Source organism: Colobus angolensis, unplaced genomic scaffold (genome assembly GCF_000951035.1).
Source record: "Colobus angolensis palliatus isolate OR3802 unplaced genomic scaffold, Cang.pa_1.0 Scaffold46, whole genome shotgun sequence".
In the NCBI taxonomy this organism is placed as follows: Eukaryota; Metazoa; Chordata; class Mammalia; order Primates; family Cercopithecidae; genus Colobus; species Colobus angolensis.
Window position 1 is genome coordinate 11,739,495 of NW_012118043.1, and position 25,038 is coordinate 11,764,532.

General features: G+C 45.8%; 1 protein-coding gene across 1 annotated transcript in view; it reads right to left on the reverse strand.

The window, feature by feature from the left end:
- Positions 1–25,038, reverse strand: part of EPHB1 (EPH receptor B1) — a 446,298-nt gene that overhangs the window by 140,328 nt on the left and 280,932 nt on the right. Inside the window, exon 4 of the mRNA XM_011958177.1 lies at positions 8,521–8,676. Within this exon, the coding sequence (XP_011813567.1) occupies positions 8,521–8,676 (156 nt within the window). The remainder of the gene's footprint in view (positions 1–8,520; positions 8,677–25,038) is intronic.

Sequence of the window (25,038 nt, forward strand, 5' to 3'; positions counted from 1 at the left end):
CAAAAGCACTGGCTGTTTAGTGGCTGCCACATCTGGTGGGAGCTCACAGTTTCAGTGACTAAAACCAAAGTGAACACAAGGTTGCAATATCCCAATCACAAGGAAAATCCATGACTTTTCTACTGAACCTTGCTCTGGAGTGAGGATCACAAGTCTCATTCTGGCTGCCGTATTTTGAGAGCTTTATCGATAAATGTGAGAGATTCAGAAAAGGCCAGACAGGAGCCTGGACATATGGCAGAGGGGCAGGGGCGTGGGTCAGGAAATTTGGGCAACAGTTAAAGCAACAAGTGTTTAGCCTCAAGGAGATAATTTTTAAAAGATGAGAACATTGTTCTTAAGCATTAAAATCACTGGCCTGCTGAGCATTGGTCCTCAAGGACTGACCAACGGACAGGAGTAAGGAAGGAGTGCCCAATCTGAAGTCCAGAATGCCTCTCTCCCAGCAATGGGTTACTGCTGTTGGCAATGGAGTGATGCTGTCCTGCACAAGACATGAGCTGTCATCACAAATGCTCAGAAAAATAAAAGTGGCATGACCACCTCTGCCTCTCTGGGTTACTGGAGGGAGAAGGCTAACATTGGGAGGATTTGGGGTGGCAGTGCTCAGAGTGTCAACAATCTGTGACTCCAAATGCTCTTACGAAATTCTGAAACAGACGTGTTAGCTAGTGTGCCTGGTTTTTAGCTTAAAACTTAGAGCTACACAATTCCTCAAAAAGGTTATACTCACTTGGGTCAAACAACTATGAAAAGAAATTGTAGATTACAGAAGTGTGAAAGCACATTTACACAGGCAACGCTGACCCTTCCTGATGTGGCAGTGACAGTTATAAATAGCTTCCAGCTTGCAGTCACACTCCCTCCTTTTGCATCCAGGTGTATAAACCATCTACTGTCCAGCATGGGGCAGGGACCCAAATCTAGGCTTGTCCTCTGACTCTTCTTGATCTTTGACCTTTGTCTGTAGTTCACCTCAAGGAGAACACAAACTACCTTCCCTTCAAAAACACAAATGTATTTTTTATGGGCAACATGGATGACACATCAGGGTAATATCAAACAGTCTCTTTACCTACCGAATAGAACACACAGGGTAACTTACACTAAAGCCCTGGTCAGCGATGGGCAGAACTCAGCTGGAGCAAAGCAGCCTTCTTTTACTATTTTGCAAGCCCTAGATTAACCCAAGTAAACACTTGTAAAAAGGCCGACTTTTGAAAAGTATTTAAAACCACCCTCATTGTGTAGACATGCAGACAAGCAAGCAGTCCCCAATTTATGACACTAGATTCCTGTCTCATGTGGAGTGCTTATTGCCCTATTGGCCTGAAGAGCTCCTCCCTGCAGCAGCAGCCTCAGAAGTTTCCTCTTGGCCTGATTTCCTCCCAGGTGAGCTGGGGCCCATCACCCATTTACACTGGCTACCCTCTGGATCCTCCCTCTGAATTCGGGCAAATGGTGTCCATCAGTCACTTTCCTTCTGTTTCAGTTTCTCCTTCAGCCCTCCCTGAGCTCACTCTAGCCACGTTGTGCTTCCTGGCTTCCACTCGCTTCTCTCCCACATTACTGCTCCCAGCCCCAGCTAACAATGTCCTTTGCAGGTCTTCACATTGCTCTGACCACTCAAGAGTGAAAATGGGCCAGGCGCAGCGGCTCACACCTGTAATCCCAGCACTTAGGGAGGCTGAGGTGGGTGGATCATGAGATCAGTTCGAGACCAGCCTGACCAACACGGTGAAACCCCATCTCTACTAAAAATACAAAAATTAGCCGGGTGTGGTGGTGAGCACCTGTAATCCCAGCTACTTGGGAGGCTGAGGAAGGAGAGTCACTTGAACCTGGGAGACGGAGGTTGCAGTAAGCTGATATCACGCCACTGCATTCCAGCCTGGGTGAGAGAGTGAGACTCTATCTCAAAAAAAAGAGTGAAAATGAAATAGAAACTGAGCCAGAACAGGTGGGGATTTTTCTGAGAAGTAGTGAGACCCTCCTTTGAACCACTCAAATAAACACAGATGCACTCACACATTCACACTCACAACACACCCCATCCCTCCTCTCTCTCACATACATATTCACAGCCCCACTCCCTGCAGCCTTCCAGTCTGGCACACAGGACATTGATGAGGAGGGGAAGGCCCTGTGGTTCCAGTCTGTGAGAATTCACCCAATGGCCTTTCTCCCCAGAAGTCATAAAGCAAAGGACAGAGGAACATGACCCAACTCTCAAGCAATGTTCCCAAACTTTCACAGCCTTCAGAGTTACTCGCAAGGCTTGTTAAAACTCTGATCACTGGGCTCCACCTCCAGAGCTTCTCATTCAGTGGCTCTGGGGTGGGGCTGAGAATTTTTATTTTTAGTAAGTTCCTAGGTGACACAGAGGCTGCTTGTCCAGGGACTGCATTTTAAAACCACTGACCTAAGGGAAACCATCAGTGGGGATCTTATGGAGCACGGAGCAGCAGATCCTATGCCCAAGACCAGAGGGCTTATAAGCTGATGTCCTTACAGACCCACAATGCTCTATGGCCACCAAACCTGGCTGCAGAGGCCACTTGCAGAGGACATCCTTCTGTGCCTGTCATCCCAAGGCCATTTCTACCCTCTAAGCCCTATGCACTCTTCTCCATCCACCCTGCTTCCCTGGAAAGATCAGGGTCTAGGCCCTGGGAATGTCCCACTCCTGAGCAGTCTGTCCAAGGGACATGATCCTTATGCCACAGGGACGCCACCCCCCACCCCCACCCCACCACTGCCCTGTCATGCCTGGGATAAAAGAGGGAAAAAACTGCCAGCACCTTAAAAAATGAAACACGAACTTAAAGGAGAGAAACCAGACTATGCAGGAATGGGAGAGGGAAGAGCAGATTCTTACCCTTCCCTATGCAAGGTAGATTCACGAGTGAGAATAACAGCCAATCACCATCATTGCCACAATGGTTTGCAACATCATTCTCCGAGCTCTCAAATTTTAGCTGCCACTGAGGTCATGGCATTGGAGTCAGACAGACCTGAGTTTTCATCTTGAGCTTCACTTGCTGAGTTTTCCTGAGTTCACTTGAGCTGAGTTTTCACCGGAGCTTCACTTGCTTTCTGGCTTTTAATTCTCACAACCTCCTAATTCGAGTTCCAGCATACCCAATTTTATCCAGGAGGAAGCTCGTGTTCCAAAAGGCTAAGTAACTTGCCCCAGGTCTTATTGTCAGGAGACAAACTCAAAATCCCTGCCCTTGCCACTAGTCTTCCCTGTCTCTCAGTGTCAGCCAGGAGGGAGGCCAGGGATGGCCTCCAGGGGAACCCTGAAAGACTGGCAGGCACTGTGTCCCTCATCTAAGGGGTTGGTAGGTGGGCTCAGGGGACACAATGACCTCTGAAGTCCCTTTTTCATTCCATTTCAAATGATCAAAACTGCAGAGAGAAGTCCATTGTGTTTGAAGAAGAAATAAAAGAAACAATGCAAGCACTAGCTTGCCTCTGTGATCCATTAACATTTATTCCATGTGAGTGACAGAAAAGGGGTTTTTGTGGTCAGCAATGTAACAAGGTAATTATTTTCACACCAGTCCTTCTGTATAGTTTTTCACAGACAGCAATTTTATAAGGCATAATTATCTATTTTAACCTGCTTCATAAATTCCTCCTTTCCATTTCGTCCCCCAGTAAACTAGAAATGATTTAAAACAGAAGCCAAGCCCTGCATCGTGGTGCTGGGTTTCACATTGCTGTGCACCTCTGAGTGTGTTCCTGGCTGCCCCTCTGCCCAGCTGACCCCACCATGTCTCCCTTGCCATCTGGTCCTCCTGTGGAAGGAAGTGTGTCTCAGTGTGAGGAGCTGCTAGGTCTCTGCTGCCTGGGAACGGAAAGCCAGTATTGTGAGCCATTGCTCTTGCCCAGCTTCTTGGCACCTCTCACCCGTGAGGAGCGAGCTTGGCAGCTTCTCTAAAGCTCTTCCTGTGCCTCCTTCCTTCTCCCACTGCATACCAGGTAGCAGGGTAGCGCAGTCACCTTCTCATTTGTTTTCAGCAGGATCTTCAGGCCAAGATGACTGTGTGGTTTGGGACCATACCATGGATTCTGCTGTGATGCTCAGGGATGGCGTCAAGCCTGGGCTCCCCCTACAACATCACTTTTATTTTCAGATATCCAACATCCTCTCATGCTGGAAGCTTCAATATCTGCTGCAATCTTCACACTTTCCAGGGATGTAACCAAAGCAAGTTCTAACATCAATTGAGAGTTTACTATGAACCAGGCACTGTGCCAAGGACTCTACAATACTATTTGGCTGAATCCTCATAATAACTCAGAAAAGCATACATTTGTTATGAAGTTGTGAGAATAAAATGACAGAATGTAAGAAAGCTAAGAATTTAGACCAAAGTCACAGAGAAGTCAAGAGACAGAATCAAGATTCAAACTTTTGTCTCTGAAGTGCCAAAGCCCATCTTCTACCCACTATGTGAAATCAAAGATTCTATGAGCTTTCCCAGAACCCACTCAAGACTGAGGCAGTTTGGGGATGCCGGAACTCACCAGGGAAACTGAGAGCCTCTGGGCAGTGCCTCAGTAAGCAGTACAGGGAGGAAGGCAGCAGTTTTTTCAGTGGAAGCACAGCAAGCCCAAAGCTCAGAGCTGGTTCCTCAGTCCATAACCTTAGCAACCCCTCCCTGCTGGTGGGGCTGCACCATCCCCTTGTCCCCTCCCATTGTCTTTTCATATGACCCCTCCCCTTACTGTCAGTAGCCCTTCAGTAACTCCTCACTGAAGGTGATCCCCACTGTTCAGGTAGTCTGTCTTTATTCAGGGAGTTTCATGAGCAGGGAGTGGTGGAGTCACTTGTCACCTGCCTCTAGCTATCCCCCAAGCTCCCACCTCATTCCATACATGGCCTAGGTTAGAGGGAAGAGGCATCCTCTTGGATATGAGCAAGTACTGGGAAGATCTAGAGCTGCAGGCCTGGGTTGAGGTGAAGGGAGGAGAGAGAAGAAGGAAGAAGGGAGCTAGTCATCCAGAGACCAGCAGCAGTGATGTGACTGCAGACTCAAAACACAGAGCTCTCTAAGCCACCCTTCTCTGACGTCATCTGGAGCCCACACCAGCCCCTTTGACACTGTCTTGAGGTGCACCTGCATCTTTGCGCAGTCCACTGACAAAATTCAAGGACAAGGCTGGACACACAGAGGCATCTCAGAGGTCAAGGGGTGGGGTGTCCCTGGGTCTCCCAGTAGATTAAAAAGAAAACAAACAAATGCCTCAACAGGGCTGCAAAAGGTACCGTGCATTCCAAATGTTTACATGAAATAAATTAACACTTGTAGCACTACAAAACTACAATGACTATATGTGTGCCAGCCCGAAGGGATCAACAGGATTCATTAAAAATATTAATTCTTAGTGCACTATAGGTTTTATGGCTTTGTCAAATGACACATTTTGAAGTTCTAAAACTCTTTATAAACTTTCCAATACTGCCAGTGAATGTGTGTGACTACTGATATAATCCATTTAAAGTCAACAGCTGCACACTAAACCTGAGGCCCCTCCAGACTTCCAGACCTGGGCTCTTGATCTCTCCTGACACTTACTCCCTCCCTCATGCCCACAGGACCTGAACACTGTAGATGTCCAATGCCCTGTACATTTCAGAAAGACAAAGCTCTCCTTCTTTACCTGGGTACCCACAGTGCTCAGTCAGGTTGTGTTTGTCTCTCGATGGAATGGACGGAAGAGTGAATGTGCAAAGTGAACCAGTACCTGCGCCTTCTCCACCCCAACCAGTGTATCTCAGGCTGGGCTGGGCCCTTGCACTCCTGCCCTGCTCAACCCACTGAACCAGCAGGAGCCCCAAGGCCACAGTACAGGGCTATGCCTTGCCTCAACAACTCCAGATATGTTCCTTGTATCCGAAAAATTATTTACTGTGGTGATGTACAATGCCTTTATAAGAGAACAGATGGCACCTCCAATTAGAATGCCTTAAAAGGAAACCCTAATGAGATTATAAAAGCCAACAAATTGACTTTTTCATACAGTACTTTCCTGGCACACAATAAATCAAATATCTAATGAGTTTCAATAAAATAATAGATTTATTTACACGTGTTTTGCCTAGCATGGCATTGCACCTCAGCCCTGCCCTATGGGTCCCTTCAATGAGTCCTTGTCCCTGCATACCAAGGTAGAGAGCTGGACAGTGCATCTACGAGCTTCTCTCAGGCCTGGCCACCACAGCCACATGTGGCTTTGATTCAGCAATTTCTGATCTGACCCAAGCACGCTAAAGCCTGCTATATCTGGAGAGTAGAAGCATGCAAAGTGTGTGGTGGCTGTAGTCACACATATAGGCATGTCTAATAATCACCTCCATTCTGGGTAAGATGGGGACACTGTGGTGGGACTATAGGGGGTATATGTAACCCCAGAGCTAACTGGACCAGAGACAGGAGGAAGACGCCTATACAGTATGATTTATTATTAACTATTATTATTAAACTATTATCATTAGTTTAGAGATGGGATTCTTTTTATGTCACCCACACTGGAATTGAACTCCTAAGCTAAAGTGATCATCCTTCTTCAGCCTCCCAAGTAGCAGAGACTACTGGTGCATGCCACCATGCCTGGTTCAGGTCTGGTTTTAAGGAGGGTAGACTCAGGATATGAGTAGGTCCAGTGGAGTGAGGATCTAGAAAGTACATACTGGAGGCTTTGGGAAATTTCTGCTTCCTGCCCCCTCCTCCAGGTATTAACCAGGCATTAATCCTGTTGGTTCAAGTACATAAGATCAGATGGCTGGAAGATAGGCCTTGAGAGAGAGAAGAGAGAGATGCTATAGCAAGGAGGGCAGCAGCACATCACCATTCTGAGCATTTAGTCATTGGTCTACCTTCCCTCTAGGTTACTGTACTCAGGAACTGAATGAATTTATAGGGTGTGTCTGCTGAAGTGGGAAGCTTGGAGGCTGAGCCTTCTATCTGCATAGTTGATCTGTAGAAGGAGGCCGGCCAGTGAGAGGGGTTAATGAGAAAGAATGGAAAGGAGTGTTTTCAGGAGGAATAGTGTGAGACCCTGGGCATATACTTTGGCAATCATGGAGACTAGTCTTTGGTCTGAACATCCAGGGAGCAGTGATTCAGCATCCTTAAGTGGTTTCTAAAGAAGTACATTAAACAATGCTTTTTGGGCTCATGGAAGACCCCCAGGGCAACCTCAGAAGTCAGTGGAGGAGACAGCACAACAGAAAAACAAGACCTCTGGTCAGCAGATACAATAATTTTTGTTAATATTAACTCACCAGAGAGAGAGGTCTGTAGAAAATCAGTTCAAATCTATACACATTGATTGAACTTAGGAACTTGATCTAGAAGATACTTTTATTTGCCCTCTTTACTCAGTAAAGGTTACATACACTACAAGGCTAGAATTAAGAAGTTCTTCCACTCGGAGTCCAGTCACTTTTTCTGTTCATCAAACAGAAAGTATATATGAAACATTCTTCTGTGCTGGGGATGGACGGAAGGGATTTGGTCCAAGGAGGTGTAAGGAAAGGTCCCTGCTCACAGGGAGGCAGGCAGCATTATCCAATGCAGAAGAAAATTCTAACATATTAGAGGCTAACCTGGAGCACTGACTCCCAAATACAATGGGAATACTGAAAAGAGAGGTCATCCCCACTTCAGGGCTAAAATGCTCAGAGGAGTAGGAGCAAATTATCCAAAGTACTATGTGGGGACAGTAGTGATTGCCTCCTCCCACAATTATGGTGGAGAATATTGGGAGAAATGCACCCCTTCTCACATCCCTATCCAGAGAGTGTAGCTGCCTTTCTCCGTTTTTGGCAGGGAGACTGCTCTTCCCTCTGTATTATATAATGAGACAGTGATGTAGCCAATGCATTAGCTCCAGTCCATAGAATTTCTGCCTTGGAGAGGCACTCTGTGGTCAGACCACTGGTCTTGTCATTTGACAGGAGCACAAGCACTACATCAGGCTGGGCATTGGAAGGCACACAAGATGAATATATGGTCCTGACACACAATAGTTTTCATTTGGTAACTGAGATAAGTACAGAATAACTGAACAATTAACAAAATGATGAGCACTCTGAGGGGAGTCTGGTTACAAATATACAGGAAACCCAACAAAGAGGTAGGAGATTCTCAGCTATAGGCACCAGAAGGGACTTCTTGGAGAAGGTGATAATAGATCATGATTTTGCACCCAAAGAACTCTCCAGTCTGGCATCTGATGAACAGAAATTACCTTTCTGGGGTGAGAGGAAGGCCTTGTTATATGGGAGGAAGGGGGAAGGAAAAAAACGTTATCTTCACCCAGTGATACATAGGGACAAGGCCCCTGAACTCCGAGCACAGGAGATGTATGTTTCAGCACCACGGCCAGCAATTCTGCTTTGCCCTGGGATCAAAGGATGATGTCTTCTCTTCCCTGCCCCAGACCCACCACTTGCACCATCAGGGAACCAAACTCTCCAGCCCAAAGCCGTTACTAGACACTTACTAGTGCATGCCACTTCTGGAGGGTCAAAGTCCGCTCGGTAATAACCAGTCCGACAGGTGCAGATGGGAGACGCCTCTGCAGGGGAGCGGCTGTTGGAGGGGCAGTGGGAGCAGCCCTCAGCTTCCTGGCTGGCCTTGAATGTCCCTGCAGGGCAGGCTAGAACACAAAGAGACCATGTGATAATTAATGGAAGTGTGGCAGCCAGAAACTCTTCCCTACAACCGGAAAAGGAGTGTCTTCCTCTTTAAAGAGAACGGGAAACCCATATTTAACACTTCCAATTCTTCAAAAATCCCTTGTGAAATATACATTCCTGGTACCAATGACCTCTCTCACTTGAACAAAATGCATAATAATTCTTCCCTTCCAGGTGTGTCAAGAGATTTAATTGAGAAAACAAATCTAACGTGTAGCTCAGTTCCTGGGACATAAGTGCTCTATAAATGGTTACTTCCTCCTCTGTCTACCTGGTTAACATCCATGGCCTTTCCCTGAGCCACTCACTAAAGACATCTCATCTTATGGCCTCAGATAGAAAGGGGTCCGAGGTTTTTCAATGACATGTTGGACCTACAGTTTTTCAATGCCATGTTGCAGCACACATGAGGAACACTATGAGATGTATTAACAAGCTCTCGTTATGAATGATGGTAAAGGGCTGAAATTCATAAGTGATTCTTCAAAACTAAATTAGAGTGATTTCAAGGTTACTGCCTTAACAACACCATTCTCCTTTAATTGCATTTTGATATGCTTTTGGGGGCGGGGCAAGGAAAGGATGACTTTGCAGACAGCGCACCAGGGAACATGTCATGCACCTGGTGTCATCTATCACGCACATGGCAGTGGGGAAGGTTGGGAACACCTGCTACAACCTGATTTCCACTGGAGGGGCCCTCACATGCGCAGCACATCCTCATAATTTCCTGTGGGATCAGCTTATAATGAGTCATTCCCTGAAAAGTCTGGCTCCAAGCTGTCCCTTGGGTCTCAACTTTGTCTCATCTGTAGAGACTTTTGAGCCCAGGTATCTGGTCTCTTCCTTGCTGATTCCTCACAAGATTGATCCTGCCTACCCTAGTTCCCCAAGGCCCTTCCTTATTATCTCAGCCCCTACTCTTCCTGTCCCCATGAAACCTACTCTGGCTCATCCTCCTTTGAGACTGGGTAAAACTTACTGACTGGTCAACTTGTTTGGCTTTCTTACACATCTCATTACTTCATTCAACAAACATTTACTGTGTTCCTGCTGAAAACATGACATAGGGAATTCAAGAATAGAGCTTGCCTTCAAGGAGCTCTTGATCCAATGAAGTCATATAAATCTAATACAATGTGATCATTGTATAATGGAAGAGCCATTATAACGGTTTCTACTTATAGAAAGTTAATCTTCTCAAATGTATTGTTCCCTCCTGTAAAGTACAGAATATTCTTTAATAACAGCAGTAGCCACCATCTGTTAACTTGTCTTGTTAAGTACTTTACATGCATTACTCTATGCGGTAGACATTATTATCTCCATTTTGCTAATGAGGAAACTGGGACATGGAGAGGTTACAAAAGTTACCAAGGATCACACAGTGGGAGAAATGATAGTGACAACGTATACATAAGCTCTTTGAAAAATATCCACTGCTTTTCTGCTAAAACTAGAAGAAAGAATTGTTTTCTATGCTGTGAAAGTTATCTCACTCCATTGCTCACTTAAGGTGAGGAAAAGGTTTCAGTTTCTCCAATTGTGTGCTGGGTGGGGTCCCATTTTGGACAGGAAGGAATCTCTGAAACACAGTGTTCTGGAATGGCACAACCCAAACGTGTTCCATGGGATCCACATTCTTTGGATTGTTAACACCTACGACAAAAGGGTACTGTGGCTAGATATTTTCAAATGCTAATTTTAGAAGTTCATCTTATTCTTTGTTGAGAATTTCTCAGAACTTTTAAAAATGCTATGTTTTTTCACCAAGAAGCCTTACTTTGCAGAACATCCCTTGGGATCGGGGAAGACACTGGAGCAAATGTTGTTTCCCAGTTTTGGGGAAACAATGCCTGTTGTGACCCACGTAAAAAGGGACCACTTCCTGACTCATCTCAGCACATTCAGAAGAAACTTCTCTGTAGAAAGAAAAAAGGTATGTCTGAGTCTTTACTAAAGATCTAACAAATAAAACATGAAAGGGAGAAGCTCTGAATGGCAAAAGTATGCAAGACTTTGGCTTACTAATCCATCTTTCCCAGCCCACTCAGTACGGTCCCTCCTTCTGTTTTTCTCCCTCTTTCCTTTTCTTCTTTCCATATCTCTCCTCATCTCCTGTGAGAAATGCGTGGCTCTTTTCCTAATAAATCCCCAGCCTTCCTGGCCCTGTTTGGTTCTGCAGCCAGTGAATACAAACAAATCCCAGGCCTGTGCTGCCTGGACTTGGCAAGAGCTCTGTCTCTGGAGAGTGGGGGAGGCATAGTGGTGACAACTCAAGCATTCATATTTGGCCCCTGCCATGTCGTAATTTTCTTAATGTACCAGTCCAAGAAGAACAAGGTGTTTCTAGCACATAAATGCCTCCTCACTTTACATTTAATAAGTTAAGAGCATAAACAATTGTCCTGATATCCACAAGTGGCAGGGGGATGTGCAAAGTGCCTCTTCTGAGGTTTCTAATGGAGGACGGTAGCTCTGGGTGACTGAGTCTCTGAATTCCAAAGTGTACACGAGAGGAGCAAGTGGAAGGGAGAAGGTCCAAGCTGGACATTAGGGAGAGAAGCTTGGGGAGTGGTTGAGGAGAGAGTTTCCAGGATGGGGTCTGACTCCATCCTCCCCAGAGAAACAAGCATTTGGCAATGGTCAGACAGTCCTGAGCTCAATTCTTGGCTCTGCCAGCTCCTAGCTTGGTGACCACTGGCAAGTTATATCATCCCTCAGATCCTCAATTTGCTCATCTGTATAAAAGGTCTATGAAAAAGAACTGTAAATTTCTCACAATAACTCCCACAAATCATAATACATTAATAATAAACTCATATATGAAATGTCACTAGCATCAATGTGTGCTGAATAATGCTAACTCCTCTCCATCCCAACTTACCCACTCCCCCCCCAAAAAAAACCAAAACAAACAAACAAACAAAAAAACAAGGTTTCTTTGCAGGGACGTTTAGAATTCAGGGTCAGAATACAAATTTCAAGTCCCAAAGTGGGAAAATAAATCCTGGAACCCAATGGAAGAATTTGATTCTACATATATTATTTCTGTTATGTATAATGGGTGAATCATATCTACGAAATATATTTTACATATAATTACAAAATGTATGAATCTCCTTAATACTCAGACTTTATAACTTAGTACTTTTATAGTATCTGTCTAGGCATGCCTTAATTTATAAAAGAAGCAGTATTCCTAAATTCATTGAAGTTTTTTTTTTTTAAGTTGTGGGATACATGAGCAGAATGTGCAGGTTTATTACATAGCAATACATGTGCCACTGTGGCTTGCTGCACCTATCAACCCATTATCTAGGTTTTAAGCCCCACATGCATTAGCTGTTTGTCCTAATGCTCTCCTTCCCCTTGCCCCCCATCCCCCAACAGGCCCCAGTGTGTGATCTTCCCCTCCCTGTGTCTATGGGTTCTCATTGTTCAACTCCTACTTATGAGTGAGAACATGTGGTGTTTGGTTTTCTGTTCCTGTGTTACTTTGCTAAGAATGATGGTTTCTAACTTCATCCATGTCCCTGCAAAGGGCATGAACTCATTCTTTTTTATGGCTGCATAGTATTCCATGGTGTATACTTTTTCTTTATCCAGTCTATCATTGATGGGCATTTGGGTTGGTTCCAAGTCTTTGCTATTGTAAACAGTGCTACAATAAATATACATGTGCATGTGTCTTTATCATAGAATGATTCATAATCTTTTGGGTATATGCCCAGTAATTTATTAAACTTTTAGATTGTTGTGCTATACATTCTCATAGAATTCATGCTTTAAACAAGGGTTAAAGTGCCAGGCTAATCCACAAAGCCTTTTAAACTTACCTTGTATCAGGTGCCATTAATCAGAAACAAAAGTTAACAATATTGTTGTTTCACTAGAAATTTAACATAGAAATATAAATAAGAAAATGATGCTGTCCCTTGAGAAAAAGCAGCTTTAACTTGGAGTGATAAATAGAGCTTCTGGGTGGATTCTGATGGAGAATATTCAGGTCAAGAGAAGCAAAAGCAAATGGCCTTTGGAGCCAGGTCAGTCACTTAAGAATATAAAGCAGCCAGGAGTCACACAGTGCAGAGTGGTGGAGACTCTGGCAGCCTGGAGACTGCTCACCTGCATAAAGACTCTACGATTTCAAACAATAATAATTAAATACGGCAGTAGCCTAACCAAACACATCTCAGCACTTTCAGGCAATTTGAGGTAAATAACAGAGTTCTCTGCTTTCATATCACTTCAAAACTCAGGAGTTCCTTTACAGAATTATGGTCAGCACTATTGCTACAGTTGGGAGCCCCTCGTTCAACAAAAATTTATTGACTTCTAGCCAGACACCAGGCTATAGGAATAGAACAGGGCACAGATGGGGTAGCCAACATTAGGAAGCTCCCTTCCTGGTGAGGGAGGTGGACGATGGAATGCTGCTTCTGATACAGCAGAATCTGCACTATGCTTGTGTGCACACTGGGGACGAGGTGGCTGCATGTACACCTTTTGCAGAGTCTCCTTATAAGATGAGAGTTATAAGAAACTTTATAAGAGAAGCAGTATTCCTGAGTTCATTTATTAACCTTTTAGATTGTAACTTGTAACCACACTTGTGGTATACTTTCTCATAGAATTCGTGCTTTAAACAATGGTTAAAAGTGTCACTTCAGGCCAGGTGTGGTGGCTCACGCTTGTAATCCCAATACTTTGGGAGGCCGAGGTGGGTGGATTACCTGGGATCAGAAGTTTGAGACCAGCCTGATCAACATGGTGAAACCCTGTCTCTACTAAAAATACAAAAAAAGAAAAAAAATTAGCTGGGCATTGTGGCATGTGTCTGTAATCCCAGCTACTCAGGATGCTGAGGCAGGAGAATCGCTTGAACCCAGGAGGCGGAGGTTGCAGTGAGCCGAGATTGTGCCACTCCACTCCAGCCTGGGTGACAGAGTGAGACTCTGTCTCATAAAGAAAAAAAAAGTGCCATTTCTTGGTAGTTGGCAATGGTGATTAAACAGTTTATTGTGATGGTTAGGAGATGAAATTCAGAAGGAGAGGAAAAGACGAAGGGAGAAGAAAAGAGGTGGAAGAACAGGAGAAGTGTGAAAGGAAATTAGGTCAGAAAGTGGTCAGCTTCGAACTTCATGGGGGAGAGTTCCATTACGTTTCCAGGAGGTGGGTAGAAAGAGAAGAGCCACCTACACCTTGCTGTGTATTCGTATTAATACAATGGGACAACATAACTTGGAGGACTGGACATTTCTAACACCAGTGCAGCCTACAATTGCCTCGTTTCCTTAAGAGAAGGGGGTTTGCTTTCCTCCATTGTAAGTGATCTCAGTTCAGACAGAAGGCCTAGAAACTTGCATAGCCAAGGCTTTTGGGTGGCACTTCTCCCCCTGACCTCACCACACATCTCTTTCCCCACCCCCAACTTCAGAAAAGGGGAGGAGACAAGATCTGAGTACCCCATGCCTAAACATGTGTATATTTTCCATTCAACAGACAAAACACACATGTGCCTCTCTGTTCAAGTGCCAAGGGATAGGTGCACGTCACCTCTGGCTGGTATCCAGAAGGTCACCTTGAAACGTCCACCCAACTTCTCAGCACCTCAGCGATGTAACAGATGACCTTCTGCTTATAATACTCTCGAGACACCCCTCTCCTCCTGTCCCTGCACGCAGACTTCCAGTGACACTGAGTCCATCACCTACAGTACTATTACTTTATAAAGAAACAGATTAAGTGTCTCATAAACAGTGCAGTGATTGAGATAATGGAAAGCGCTTCTCGTCTCCATCTGCAGCATCAGGTTATGAAGCATTTCCAAGCAGCCAGGAAGAGGAAATTAATAGAAGCAAGAGGGAATAACCACTTTTATGTAATTTCCTCAGGAGATAGTGGACCATCTAATCTTTATTGGAGCCCTTTAACCTGTCACTCAGCACTCACCAGAGCCTCTTTAGCTCTCACAATTTTTCTTGATATCAAAGGAAGATAAAATGAAGACCTCAAAATATTGTTTTATAATTTTCAGATGTGGAGGGTGCGTGTTACCTCTGCCCCTCCCCCTCTCAAATGAGGCCTCAAAAACGACATTTTTATGCACCATAAATGTGGGAGAGCTTAACTATTCTCAGTGCATGGTCAAGGGGGTCAAAGCTACACCGCAGGGAGGAAATCTCTCCTTGCATTTTAAGTGTGATTCTTTCCTCCACTGCCACCTTCTGTCCTTGCTCTTTCTTTTTAATAATCTGATTACTTCTTCTGATCTATTTTTTTTCCCCAAATGAGTTTGCAAAGGTTCATGCCAATGAATATTCATTCCCTGCTTAAGAACCGGGTGCCTTTTTCTCAAGGCAGGTGCAGCTCAGCAGCTGGCTCAGGGAAGTCAGTCTGCCTCATGGGGCAACTGGGAGAGAGGCAAGGCACGTGCTTCTGGCCAGGAAGAAGGAGGTTCACAGTCCACAGTTCATTGCTCCTACAACCTCCCCTTCCTTTGTCTTACGCTTTGCTCTCATTCTGTAAGAGAGGCAGAAGAGCCTCTCTCAGCAGCTGCTAAGGATTGTGCGATAGGTGTGATGTTGGTGGGCAAGAAATTCCTGTGGGTCATGCAAACAGTTCTACATAGCTCCTTCCATAGGTCTTGTGGCCCCACATTGGGCCACTATTTAAAGTCACTTCTGTGGCCAAATGTCTCCATCACCTTCACATTACTGGTGGCTAACCGAATAGGTTCCCAGCTCTGAAATTTCAGGCCTGGTGAAACTCTCTAGAAGGAGGTGGCATGAGGTCTCTGCACTGGGATTCCTCTGTCTATTCTCAAAAGCAATCTTTGCTTTCCCAGAATGGGTTTTCCTGAATAGCCCCAGGATATTCCACTGGGACTCAAAGCCTTATGGGAGCTTCCATTTCCCCTTATATTCATGGCAATGTGTTGAGAAAACCGACGGCAAATAAATATTTCCCAAGCACCCATCCATTCATCCATTCTTCCATCCATCCATCCATCCATCCATCCATCCATCCATCCATCCATCGATCCATCGATCCATCGAATGTACTAGTTTGAAAGTTCTCTGAAGGCTGACACTAGGTGTTTTCATCATCTTTGTATTTCCCTTTCCCCAGCACTTAGCACAAACTTTACACATAGGCATACACATTCTATGGCTAGTTGAGTGAGTGTTTGCTGAAGGACTGCTGTGATAAGACCCAAAAGATAAAAGCTGTGATGATAATAATAATAATAACAACAAATATGGTATTAATATTAGAGAATGTAAGATAATGAGCAGTCCCACACAAAGTGTGGATTCTTTTTTTTTTTTTTTTTTTTGAGACAGGGTCTCACTCTGTTGCCCAGACTGGAGTGCAGTGGCACGATCTCGGCTCACCGCAACCTCCGCCTCCCAGGGTCAAGCGATTCTCCTGTCTCAGTCTCCTGAGTAGCTGGGATTACAGGCATGCACCACTACCACCTAAGTTTTGTGTTTTTAGTACAGATGGGATTTACTGTGTTGGCTAGGCTGGTCCTGAGCACCTGACCTCAAATGATCCATCTGCCTCGGCTTCCCAAAGTGCTGGGATTACTGGAGTAAGTCAATGTGCCCAGCCAAAGTGTGGATTCTTACCGTTTCCTGGGAGAGTTATTTGGTGTGTATTAAGAGCTTCAAAATGTTGAAAGCTTTGATTCAACAAACTTATTTCTAAAAACTTATTCTAGAAAAAAAAGCAAGCAGGTGTAGGAAAAGATCTATGTTTGTTGATGTTCATCACAGTGTTATTTGTAATAGGGAAGAAAGAAAAAAGAGAAGAAGAGGGAGTGAGGAACTTAAAAGTCTGATAATAAGGTATTGGCTAAATAAATGATGCAACATTCATATCATTCATATAATGGAATATTGCACAGCCAAGGAGCTGAGCTGAGCACAGCAGGTCAGAGTGAAGTGTTTACCAATAAAATTTTCACAGCAGAGGTGGAGAGGCTGTGTGCCAGAGGTTTTTAGAGGAAGGGGAGAGTGGGTTGCCATTGGAAGGCTGTCTAGAGGAGGTGGTTTGTGCACAGGGCCTCAAAGTATGGGTAAAAGTTGGCACAGAGGGAAGATGGGAGTATGAGGCAAAGGGAAAAGATTGCACCAAAAGGAAAAGACTCAGAGAGAGCAGGATCCCTAGCTTACCTGGAGAAATTTTGAGAGTAGTTGTAGAAGGTGCCAAAAATACAAAGCATTTATGGGGGCCATGGTGGGAGGAGGGTTGGAGCGCATTTACTTCTACATCAACCTGGGCACTTGGAGCCAAATGAGTCTCCAGTTCTTGCCTCCCTGGGCCTGCTGCCAGCTGTAATGGCCTGTGCAGAGGGGACACTTAGTTGTGTCATACACTTGTATCACTCATGGTGACACTTGCTGAAATTGATGAATGTTGCAGGCACCATGACACAGAAGAGACTGTAACTTACTGTGCTATTAAGTTGTTCAGACAGCAGTAGAAGTAGCAAGCCTAGAATGCATCCATATGGAAGTTGTTAAAGAGGTGGGTCAGGGTGGGGGTGCTTTGCCTTGATAAAACGGGGCGATCACTGGTCAGGACTCAAGGGTGACAAACAGAAGAGCAGTGTCTCAAACGAGAGGGACAGACACTCAGGTCCTGATGGCAGCCTGTTCCCAGAGTGTAGCCAGGGCCTTCAGAGCCAGGGTCCTGTTCAGCTGTAGGAGGCTGTGCTGAGCATCGGTTTCTCTCAAAAGACAGTCCAGGCCTGGATCCTACAATCCTGGTCCAAGGTCAGTGATTAGGGTGTGGGAATCGCCATAAAGCAAGCCCAGGTGTTTTGTAGTGATCTAGGCCAGGTTCTCAAATTGGTCTCCAAATCAGCAGTGCTATGGACTAAAAGTTGCCCCTCAAAAAGAAAAAAAAAACAAAAAACAAATCATACGTTGAAGCCTAATTCTGAATGTAAGTTTTTTTCTTTTTTTTTTTTTAGACAGAGTCTCCCTCTGTCACTCAGGCTGGAGTGCAGTGGCATGACCTCGGCTCACTACAACCTCTGCCTCCAGGGTTCAAGTGACTCTCCTGCCTCAGCCTCCAATGTAGCTGGGACTACAGGCATGTGCCACCACACCTGGCTAACTTTTGTATTTTTAGTAGAGACAGGGTTTTGCCATGTTGGTCAGGATGGTCTTGATCTCTGCACCTCTCAGCCTCCCAAAGTGCTAGCACTACAGGCATGAGTCATCGTGCCCAGCCCCGAATGTGATACTATTTGAAGGTGAGGGCTCTGTGGAGTAATTAAGTCATGAGGGTGGAGCCCTCATAAATGGGATTAATGGCCTAAGAAGAAGAAATACGAGAGAGCTTTCTTTCTTTCTGCCGTGTAAGGATATAATGAACAGATGGTCATCTGCAAACCAGGAAGTGGGCCCTCACCAGACCTTGGATCTTCTGGCACCTTGATCTTGGACTTCCTAGTATTCAGAACTGTGAGAAATAAATGTTTGTTGTTTAAGCCACCCAGTATTTGTTACAGCAACTTGAACGAAGACAAGCAGCATCAGTGTCACCTGGGAATGGATAGAAATGCAGAATCTCAGATCCTCCTCCAGGCCTACTGAACCAGAAAATCTGGAGGTGTGACTCAGTAATCCAAATTTTATCAAGCCCACCAGGCAATTCTGATATAGCTCTAGTTTGAGGACCACTGCTCTAGGTCTTCTGGAAGAATGCAAACACGGGGTCTGAAAAACTTCCATGTGCTGGCTGTGTGATCTTAAGCAAGTTATTTAAACTTTGACCTTCAGCCCACCCATTTGTAAAAAGGGGTGCTAAGGTGACTTCCTTCCCATAGCTATTGTGAAGATCAGTGTAATACATGTAAAATTCCTGGAATATAGTATCTCCTCAACAAATATCCTCAAGATGTTTTCCACAAGAAGCCAGGCTGAATGTTTTCATCAACAATTCATTTGAAAGTATTTATTAACCACCTACAACATACTTGGAGGTGTGCTAGGCACTCTGATATATCAATGGAGGAAAAATGCAAAGATATTTCCCATGTGGAATTGACATTGTGGTGGAGGAAGACAGACTTTAAGCTGGAAATTCCAATGGATGGGATTAATGTGGCATAGAAGGGCCACAGTAGCGACCTAACCCTGTCTGGGAGGGTCTTGGGAAAGCGACATCTAAGTTAAGGCATAAAGAAGATACAAGCCTCCTATGACAGGCAGAGGTAAGGTGGGTTAGTGAGAGGAGATAGACAAGCTTCCAGGTGGAGAGAGCAGCCTGTGAAAAGGCCCTGGAGAATGAAAATGACTCCATTAAGGACGTTGAGTACAGTGCCTGCAGGGGCCCTGAGTGCTCAGGCTCAGGCAGAGAGCCTGTGTGGGGTGGGTGGGATCCGCAGGCAAGTGAGGTGGCTGAGCGCTTGGAGGGGCAGCCTGAGCTTACGTCACCCACTCAGCCCATGACTTTATCCTGAGGTCCATGGAACCACTTGATGGGCTTGAAATTGGGAAGAAACAGAATCAGATTTTGTTTCTAAAGGATCACACTGGCTGCTGGAAAATGAATGGACTGGAGGAGTGGGGACACTTACAGAAAGATTCAGTAGCCCATAAAAAGTGATAATGGACTAGGGTAGTGGGAACAGAGAGAAGTAGATGGATTCAAGAGCTATCTAGAAGAGAAGGGTCTGGCAATTGATTGGGGATTGCTCATTCATTCAACAGATAGGCACTGAGTCCCCACTAGATGCCAGGCACTGGGCTGGGTGTGAGGAGTCAAAGACTGCAACCTGTTGTCTGCTTGTGTCCCTGCTATCCTGCTGACCCCAGAAAGCCTGCCCTCTACATTTCATCCTCTAGGGCTAGGCATTTTCCTCTTCCTGGAGTCCTCTTTTAGAAATCCAATACTTTAGCAGTGGGCTCACTGTCCCTATAACTTTGGGGGGTGGCAGTATGAAAGGTTCAGAGCAGAGAAAGTGAGAGTCTCACTCAGAGACTAGGACTGATTTGGCTCTTCCTGCAGCTGCTGCATCTGTGCCCCAAGTCTGTCCCTTGACCACTGGCTTGCAGACAAAGTCAGAGAAACAATGTGTGTGTCTATGTGGGAGAGAAACCAATCTTTAGACTCAGGAATCTGCAGAGTGGCCAGAAGAGCCTTCTGGACTTTGGAATGGTACAGGGAACAGACCTCTGACCAGAGATTCCTGCCCCTGAAGCTGCAGCATTACCTGCATCTCCTCCACAGCAGGCCAACTGGACAGCCAGTAGCTGCTGAGTGCCCCATGGGCTAGTTCCTTAGCTTTAGGCCAACAGAGGGGATAGGAAGGGGTACGATGCTGCAGCACCAAGGAAGACAGAGACAGCAGGGAAGAGGGAAAGCAGGAGGGAGAAGGTTTAGCTGGGAACAACTGCATTTCCTTACACAGAAGGAAACTGAGGCCAGAGAAGGCACTTGCCTTTCTCAGGTCACCCAAGAAGCAGGGACTCAGCTGAACTTATTCCTTGGCCCTGCCTGCCTCAGAATAGAAGGAAAAGGGAAGGACACAGGAGGAGTTGTGGAGGAGGCAGCTGACAGGCCCCTCCTGTCCACAGCCCAGCCCCAGGAGAAACAGCATGAATATCTTGGTCTGCCCCAACAGACACCCGACATTCTAAAGCCTACACCTTGAACATGGGGGAATCCTGGGGAAGGAGGCAATAATGCAGCTAACTAGGAAGTAAGGGACCACTGGGCAGAGACTGGGAAGGGGCAGGGCCTGGTCCTTCACTCTCCCAGGCTCTTACAACCTTGAAATGATCAGCATGGAGGTGAGTAGGACAGAGCAGGGTCACAATAGCCAGACACCGGCGAGGCTGATATTGCTGTGTGCTGGCCTGCCCTCTTTCCCAGGGCTTGGTGGAGAAGTGGGACCCAGAGAGGCAAATGGCCTAATGGTGCTCAAGCTCCTTTCTCTATGGAATTTATATATATGAAATAATCACACGTAGCTCAAAGATTTAACTATGAGGATATTCATGACAATATTGTTTGTAGCATGAAAAAACTAATAACAGCTTAAAAGCCCTAAAATAAGGTGTCAGATCAATAAATTATAGTGCATCCATAAATGGAAAATCATACCCAATCAAGGAAGATGGTGAAAACCTGTGGTTAGTGACATCTAAAAACATTGGCAAATAGTGGGAACAAATATTGTTCTCAAATATGTCACTCTTTTATAAAGATGAGATTATACACATTTAAAACATCTCTTATGATCTATATTTTCCAATTTTTATGCAGTGAACTTATATTAGTTTTTTGAATTGCAAAATATTTCTTTCTTTGAGACAGGGTCTCACTCTATTACCCAGGTTGGAGTGTAGTAGTGTGATCTTAGCTTGCTGCAACCTCTGCCTTGAGGGTTCAAGAGATTCTCCCACCACAGCCTCCTGAATACCTGGGACTACAGGCACATGCCACCATACCTGGCTAATTATTTCTGTATTTTTTAGCAGAGACAGGGTTTCATCATGTTGGCCATGCTGGTCTTGAACTCCTGACCTCAAGTGATCTGCCCATCTTGGTCTCTCAAAGTGCTGGGATTATAGGCGTGGGCCACCACGCCTAGCTAAAAAAGATTTTTTTCAAACAATGGAAGATCAGAGGGCAGTGCTAGGCAGGAGTAGTGTGAGTGGTGAGGGAAGAAGGCAAGAAGTGAGGCCCCACTGGCAGCAGGACAAGGCAGAGAGGGCGGTGGAGTGTGGGGAGTGGCCTGGGAGTTGGCACAGAAGGCCCCCACTCAAGCCCAGCCTTTCTGTAAGCCATCATGTCTCTGTGTCCCCAACTCCACCTCTTCACTCACGTTAGCGTCCCCTAAAAATCTCTTTTGAAGGATGAGCTGTTTTCCTTTTATAGGCATTCTCTCGTTCACTCAACACACATCTGGGGAGCACTTTCTGTGTGCCCTGAGATAGATATCAGATAGTCATTGCCTTTACATTGGGTAAGAAGAGGGTCATTGTCAAGGAGTGAGGAATTCCAGATATGTAGGAATCAGAAGGGTAAGGGGGTCTGGAGGAGCCCCCAATGCAGAGGCAGCACGCAGCTAAATGGGGGTGGAATTCTTAAGATGTTAGACTCCAGGCTAGGCGTAGTGGCTCCCACCTGTAATCCCAGCACTTTAGGAGGCTAAGGCGGGTGGATCACTTGAGCCCAGGAGTTTGAGATCAGCCTGGTCAACATGGAAAAACCTCGTTTCCACTAAAAATAGAAAAAATTAGCCAGGAGTAGTGGCGCATGTCTGTAGTCCCAGCTACTCAGGAGGCTGAGGCAGGAGAATCACTTGAATCTGGGAAGTGGAGGTTGCAGTGAGCCGAGATTGCACCACTACACTCCAGCCAGGGCGACAGACACTCTGTCTCAAGAAAGAAAGAGAGAAAGAGAGAGAGAGAGAGAGAGAAAGAGAGAGAGAGAGAGAGAGACGGAGGGAGGGAAGGAGGGGAGAAGGAGGGAGGGAGGGAGGAAGGATGGATGTTGGACTCCAGAGGCAGGACCGTGCCCTCCTTGAGAAGATCTGATGTCACAGCTAAGCACGAGACAGGGAAACAGTGTCAGTTGTCAGAGGGCAGAGCAGGGAGGTAAACGAAGTGGTAAGCCCATGCTGGAGGGCAGGGGAGAGGAACCTGTGCTTTAGAAGAGAGCAGAAGCACCCTGCCAGCAGCCAGGATGCACTCTTTAAAGGGAGGTAGGTATCCCCTTGACACCTCACTCTCAACCACCAGGGAGATGCTTCAAGGGGCCCCTGGGACCCAACAGAAGGGAGGGTCCAATCACTGTGGTCACTCTGAGAGCCCCAGGTCATTTATCCTTCTTGGGTGCTAGGCCTAGGTCTCTGCTGCATTATCAAGGACAGGGGAACCCCCAACTGTCCCCTCCTGAGGCCCAGTCTCCACCCTCATCAGTGCCCGGCTGCCAGTGTTCTAAAAACACCATCAGTCTGGTAGCTCCAGGCAGGGGATGAGCAGGACATATGCTGGCAGTCAGGCTGCTTCCCATGTTTTCAAACTGAAGTGTTTTCCTTTTGAGAAAAACCTTATTTTTTAAACACTTTCCCTGACACGGACCTTAATGGATTCCCTTAAAAAAAAATTTATAACCAAGTTCTTAAGATAAATGAAGATGATGTCTCACTGTGTTTCTATCTAAAGGCTGGACAATGACAAGAAGCCACACAGAGTTTCTTACTTTTTCCAGAGCCCCAGAGGCACAGGCTCGCCACCAGGGCACACACAGGTCAGCCAGGTCTGCTGAGTGGTCACACCCAGGACAGACACTGCTTGCACTAGCTCTCTCTGCTTTTCACAGAGCGAATAGGAAACACACACACACAAGCAACTGTGTTTAGATGTATCACACAAATCTCATTTACTCTCCAAACTCTGACCAGGCAAATACAACTCTTCTCTTAGGGAAGGTTGCTATTGTTCCTTCCTTTCCCAGCTTCCTCACCCCAGAGTTTGGTGAGCCCACAAATCACAGACAGACAGGGCTGGAAAAGACCTTAGAAATACCTTTTAGAATAGGGGCTGCCGATACCCAGCACAGATACTGTCACCACTTCTCCATGCCTGCCATGGCAGACATTGCTAATCAATCTCGGCACTCATTCCCACTCAACCCACAGCAGAGTGCTGAGCCTTTAACACAATGTTCCACGCAGAAACTACCTGTGATGGAATTGCCACATCACAGACTTATGATGGCAAAAATGAGGCCCAGAGAAGGCAATGACTTGGCCAGAGATGCAGGAGAACCAGAACAAGTCACGGTGCCAGTGTCTGCTCCACCTGCCCAGATGGCCCCATCATAAGCATGAGCCTGCTGCAGCTCTGTGGAGCTCACCCCCACCCCCACCCCAACTGCCTCAACTCTTTCTCCTTCTCAGCTTTGAAGTTGATCCCACTGCACAGCCTCCTCTCCAACTGGGATGCAAGGGCATCTAATTATTCTCTCTGTGTGCATCAGGGAAGAGCTGCATTCTGTTTAAGCAAGTGTAGCTAAAAGGTGCTGCATCTCAAGAGAAGGTCAAGTGCTGCATATGTATAATATAAGATTAAGATTTTCCCCTTCTGTGGTGTACTTGATAAAATAATTTTGCTGTGACCTTTACAGAAACCCAGGAGTAGAAATGGAGAGAAGTGGAATTTCTAGCTTCTCCCCAGGTCACAAAGTCATAAACACGTAAATCTATAATGATATTACACGGCATTCAAGTGGGACAAGTAAGCAAAAGAAATAATTTTTACTTCTTTTAATGGCAGAGCAAAAGCTTTGAGGCTGAAATTCTCAGGCTACATTATCAGAGCTGTCTTGACAGATAAGGGGCAGAAACCCTTCCCCCTACACTGCCGTGTCCTTGCCTGTCTGCCCAAACAGTGTGGCACTGCAGACATGGGCATGGACCTCCCTAAGCAGATTATTTAGAGGAAAGTGGCCTGCCCAAAGTCATGAAGGAATCAGTCAGGTCTAACTGGCTCTGCCACAATGTTGCCAGGGGAGGTTGTTCAGCCAGATCTCAGCTCCTAAATTGCAGTGATAGTGAATGTAGTACTTTGCAAGTCTAGAGTCAATTCTTAAAAAGTGAAACAACCATGAGTAATAATCAATATTGAAATAAGGTTATAGTCATCCCAAAAGATTCTCCAAGTAAGAGTTACTATGACAAGGCAGAATATATGCATGAGATTTATCCAAAAGGCTGAAGGCAGAGAGATTTGGCCGTATTCATTTTGTCTGACCTGCAACTTTTGCTTAGGACCTCATCAACTCTGAAGCAGCCTTTGAAGAGAGAAGTGGGGCTTGTAAGTTCTGGAATAGGGAGGACACCCTCCTTTTGTGTACCCGGGCAGAGCCAGCCGTAGGCACTGGATCCCTGGAGATCATGTGAATGGACCAGCGGGTGTTGCGAATCAGATCAGCTGGGTGAGGCTTCCCACTGCGACAGAGACAGCAAACGGTTGGATAGTCACATTCTTTCCTGTGACCATTTATTCCTAGGTGCTGAGAGGTAATTTCCAGAGTGCCCTGTGTCCTCCTTATTTGCAGTTTCCTGGATGAACATTAGTATCACCAGCTGCCTTCAGGTTTGTCAGTGAAACACAATTAGAGCAGAAGCTTGCAGCAGAGATTAGAGGTGTTAAGGATACACTTAGCACTTAGATTTCAATGCACACTTAGGGAAGCCATTCAACTGGGCTCAGCACATCAGGAAGAACCTAGGGAGGGAGCAGCAGGTGAGGATCTCAGGGAAGGCCCAGAGGGAGGAATGGAGT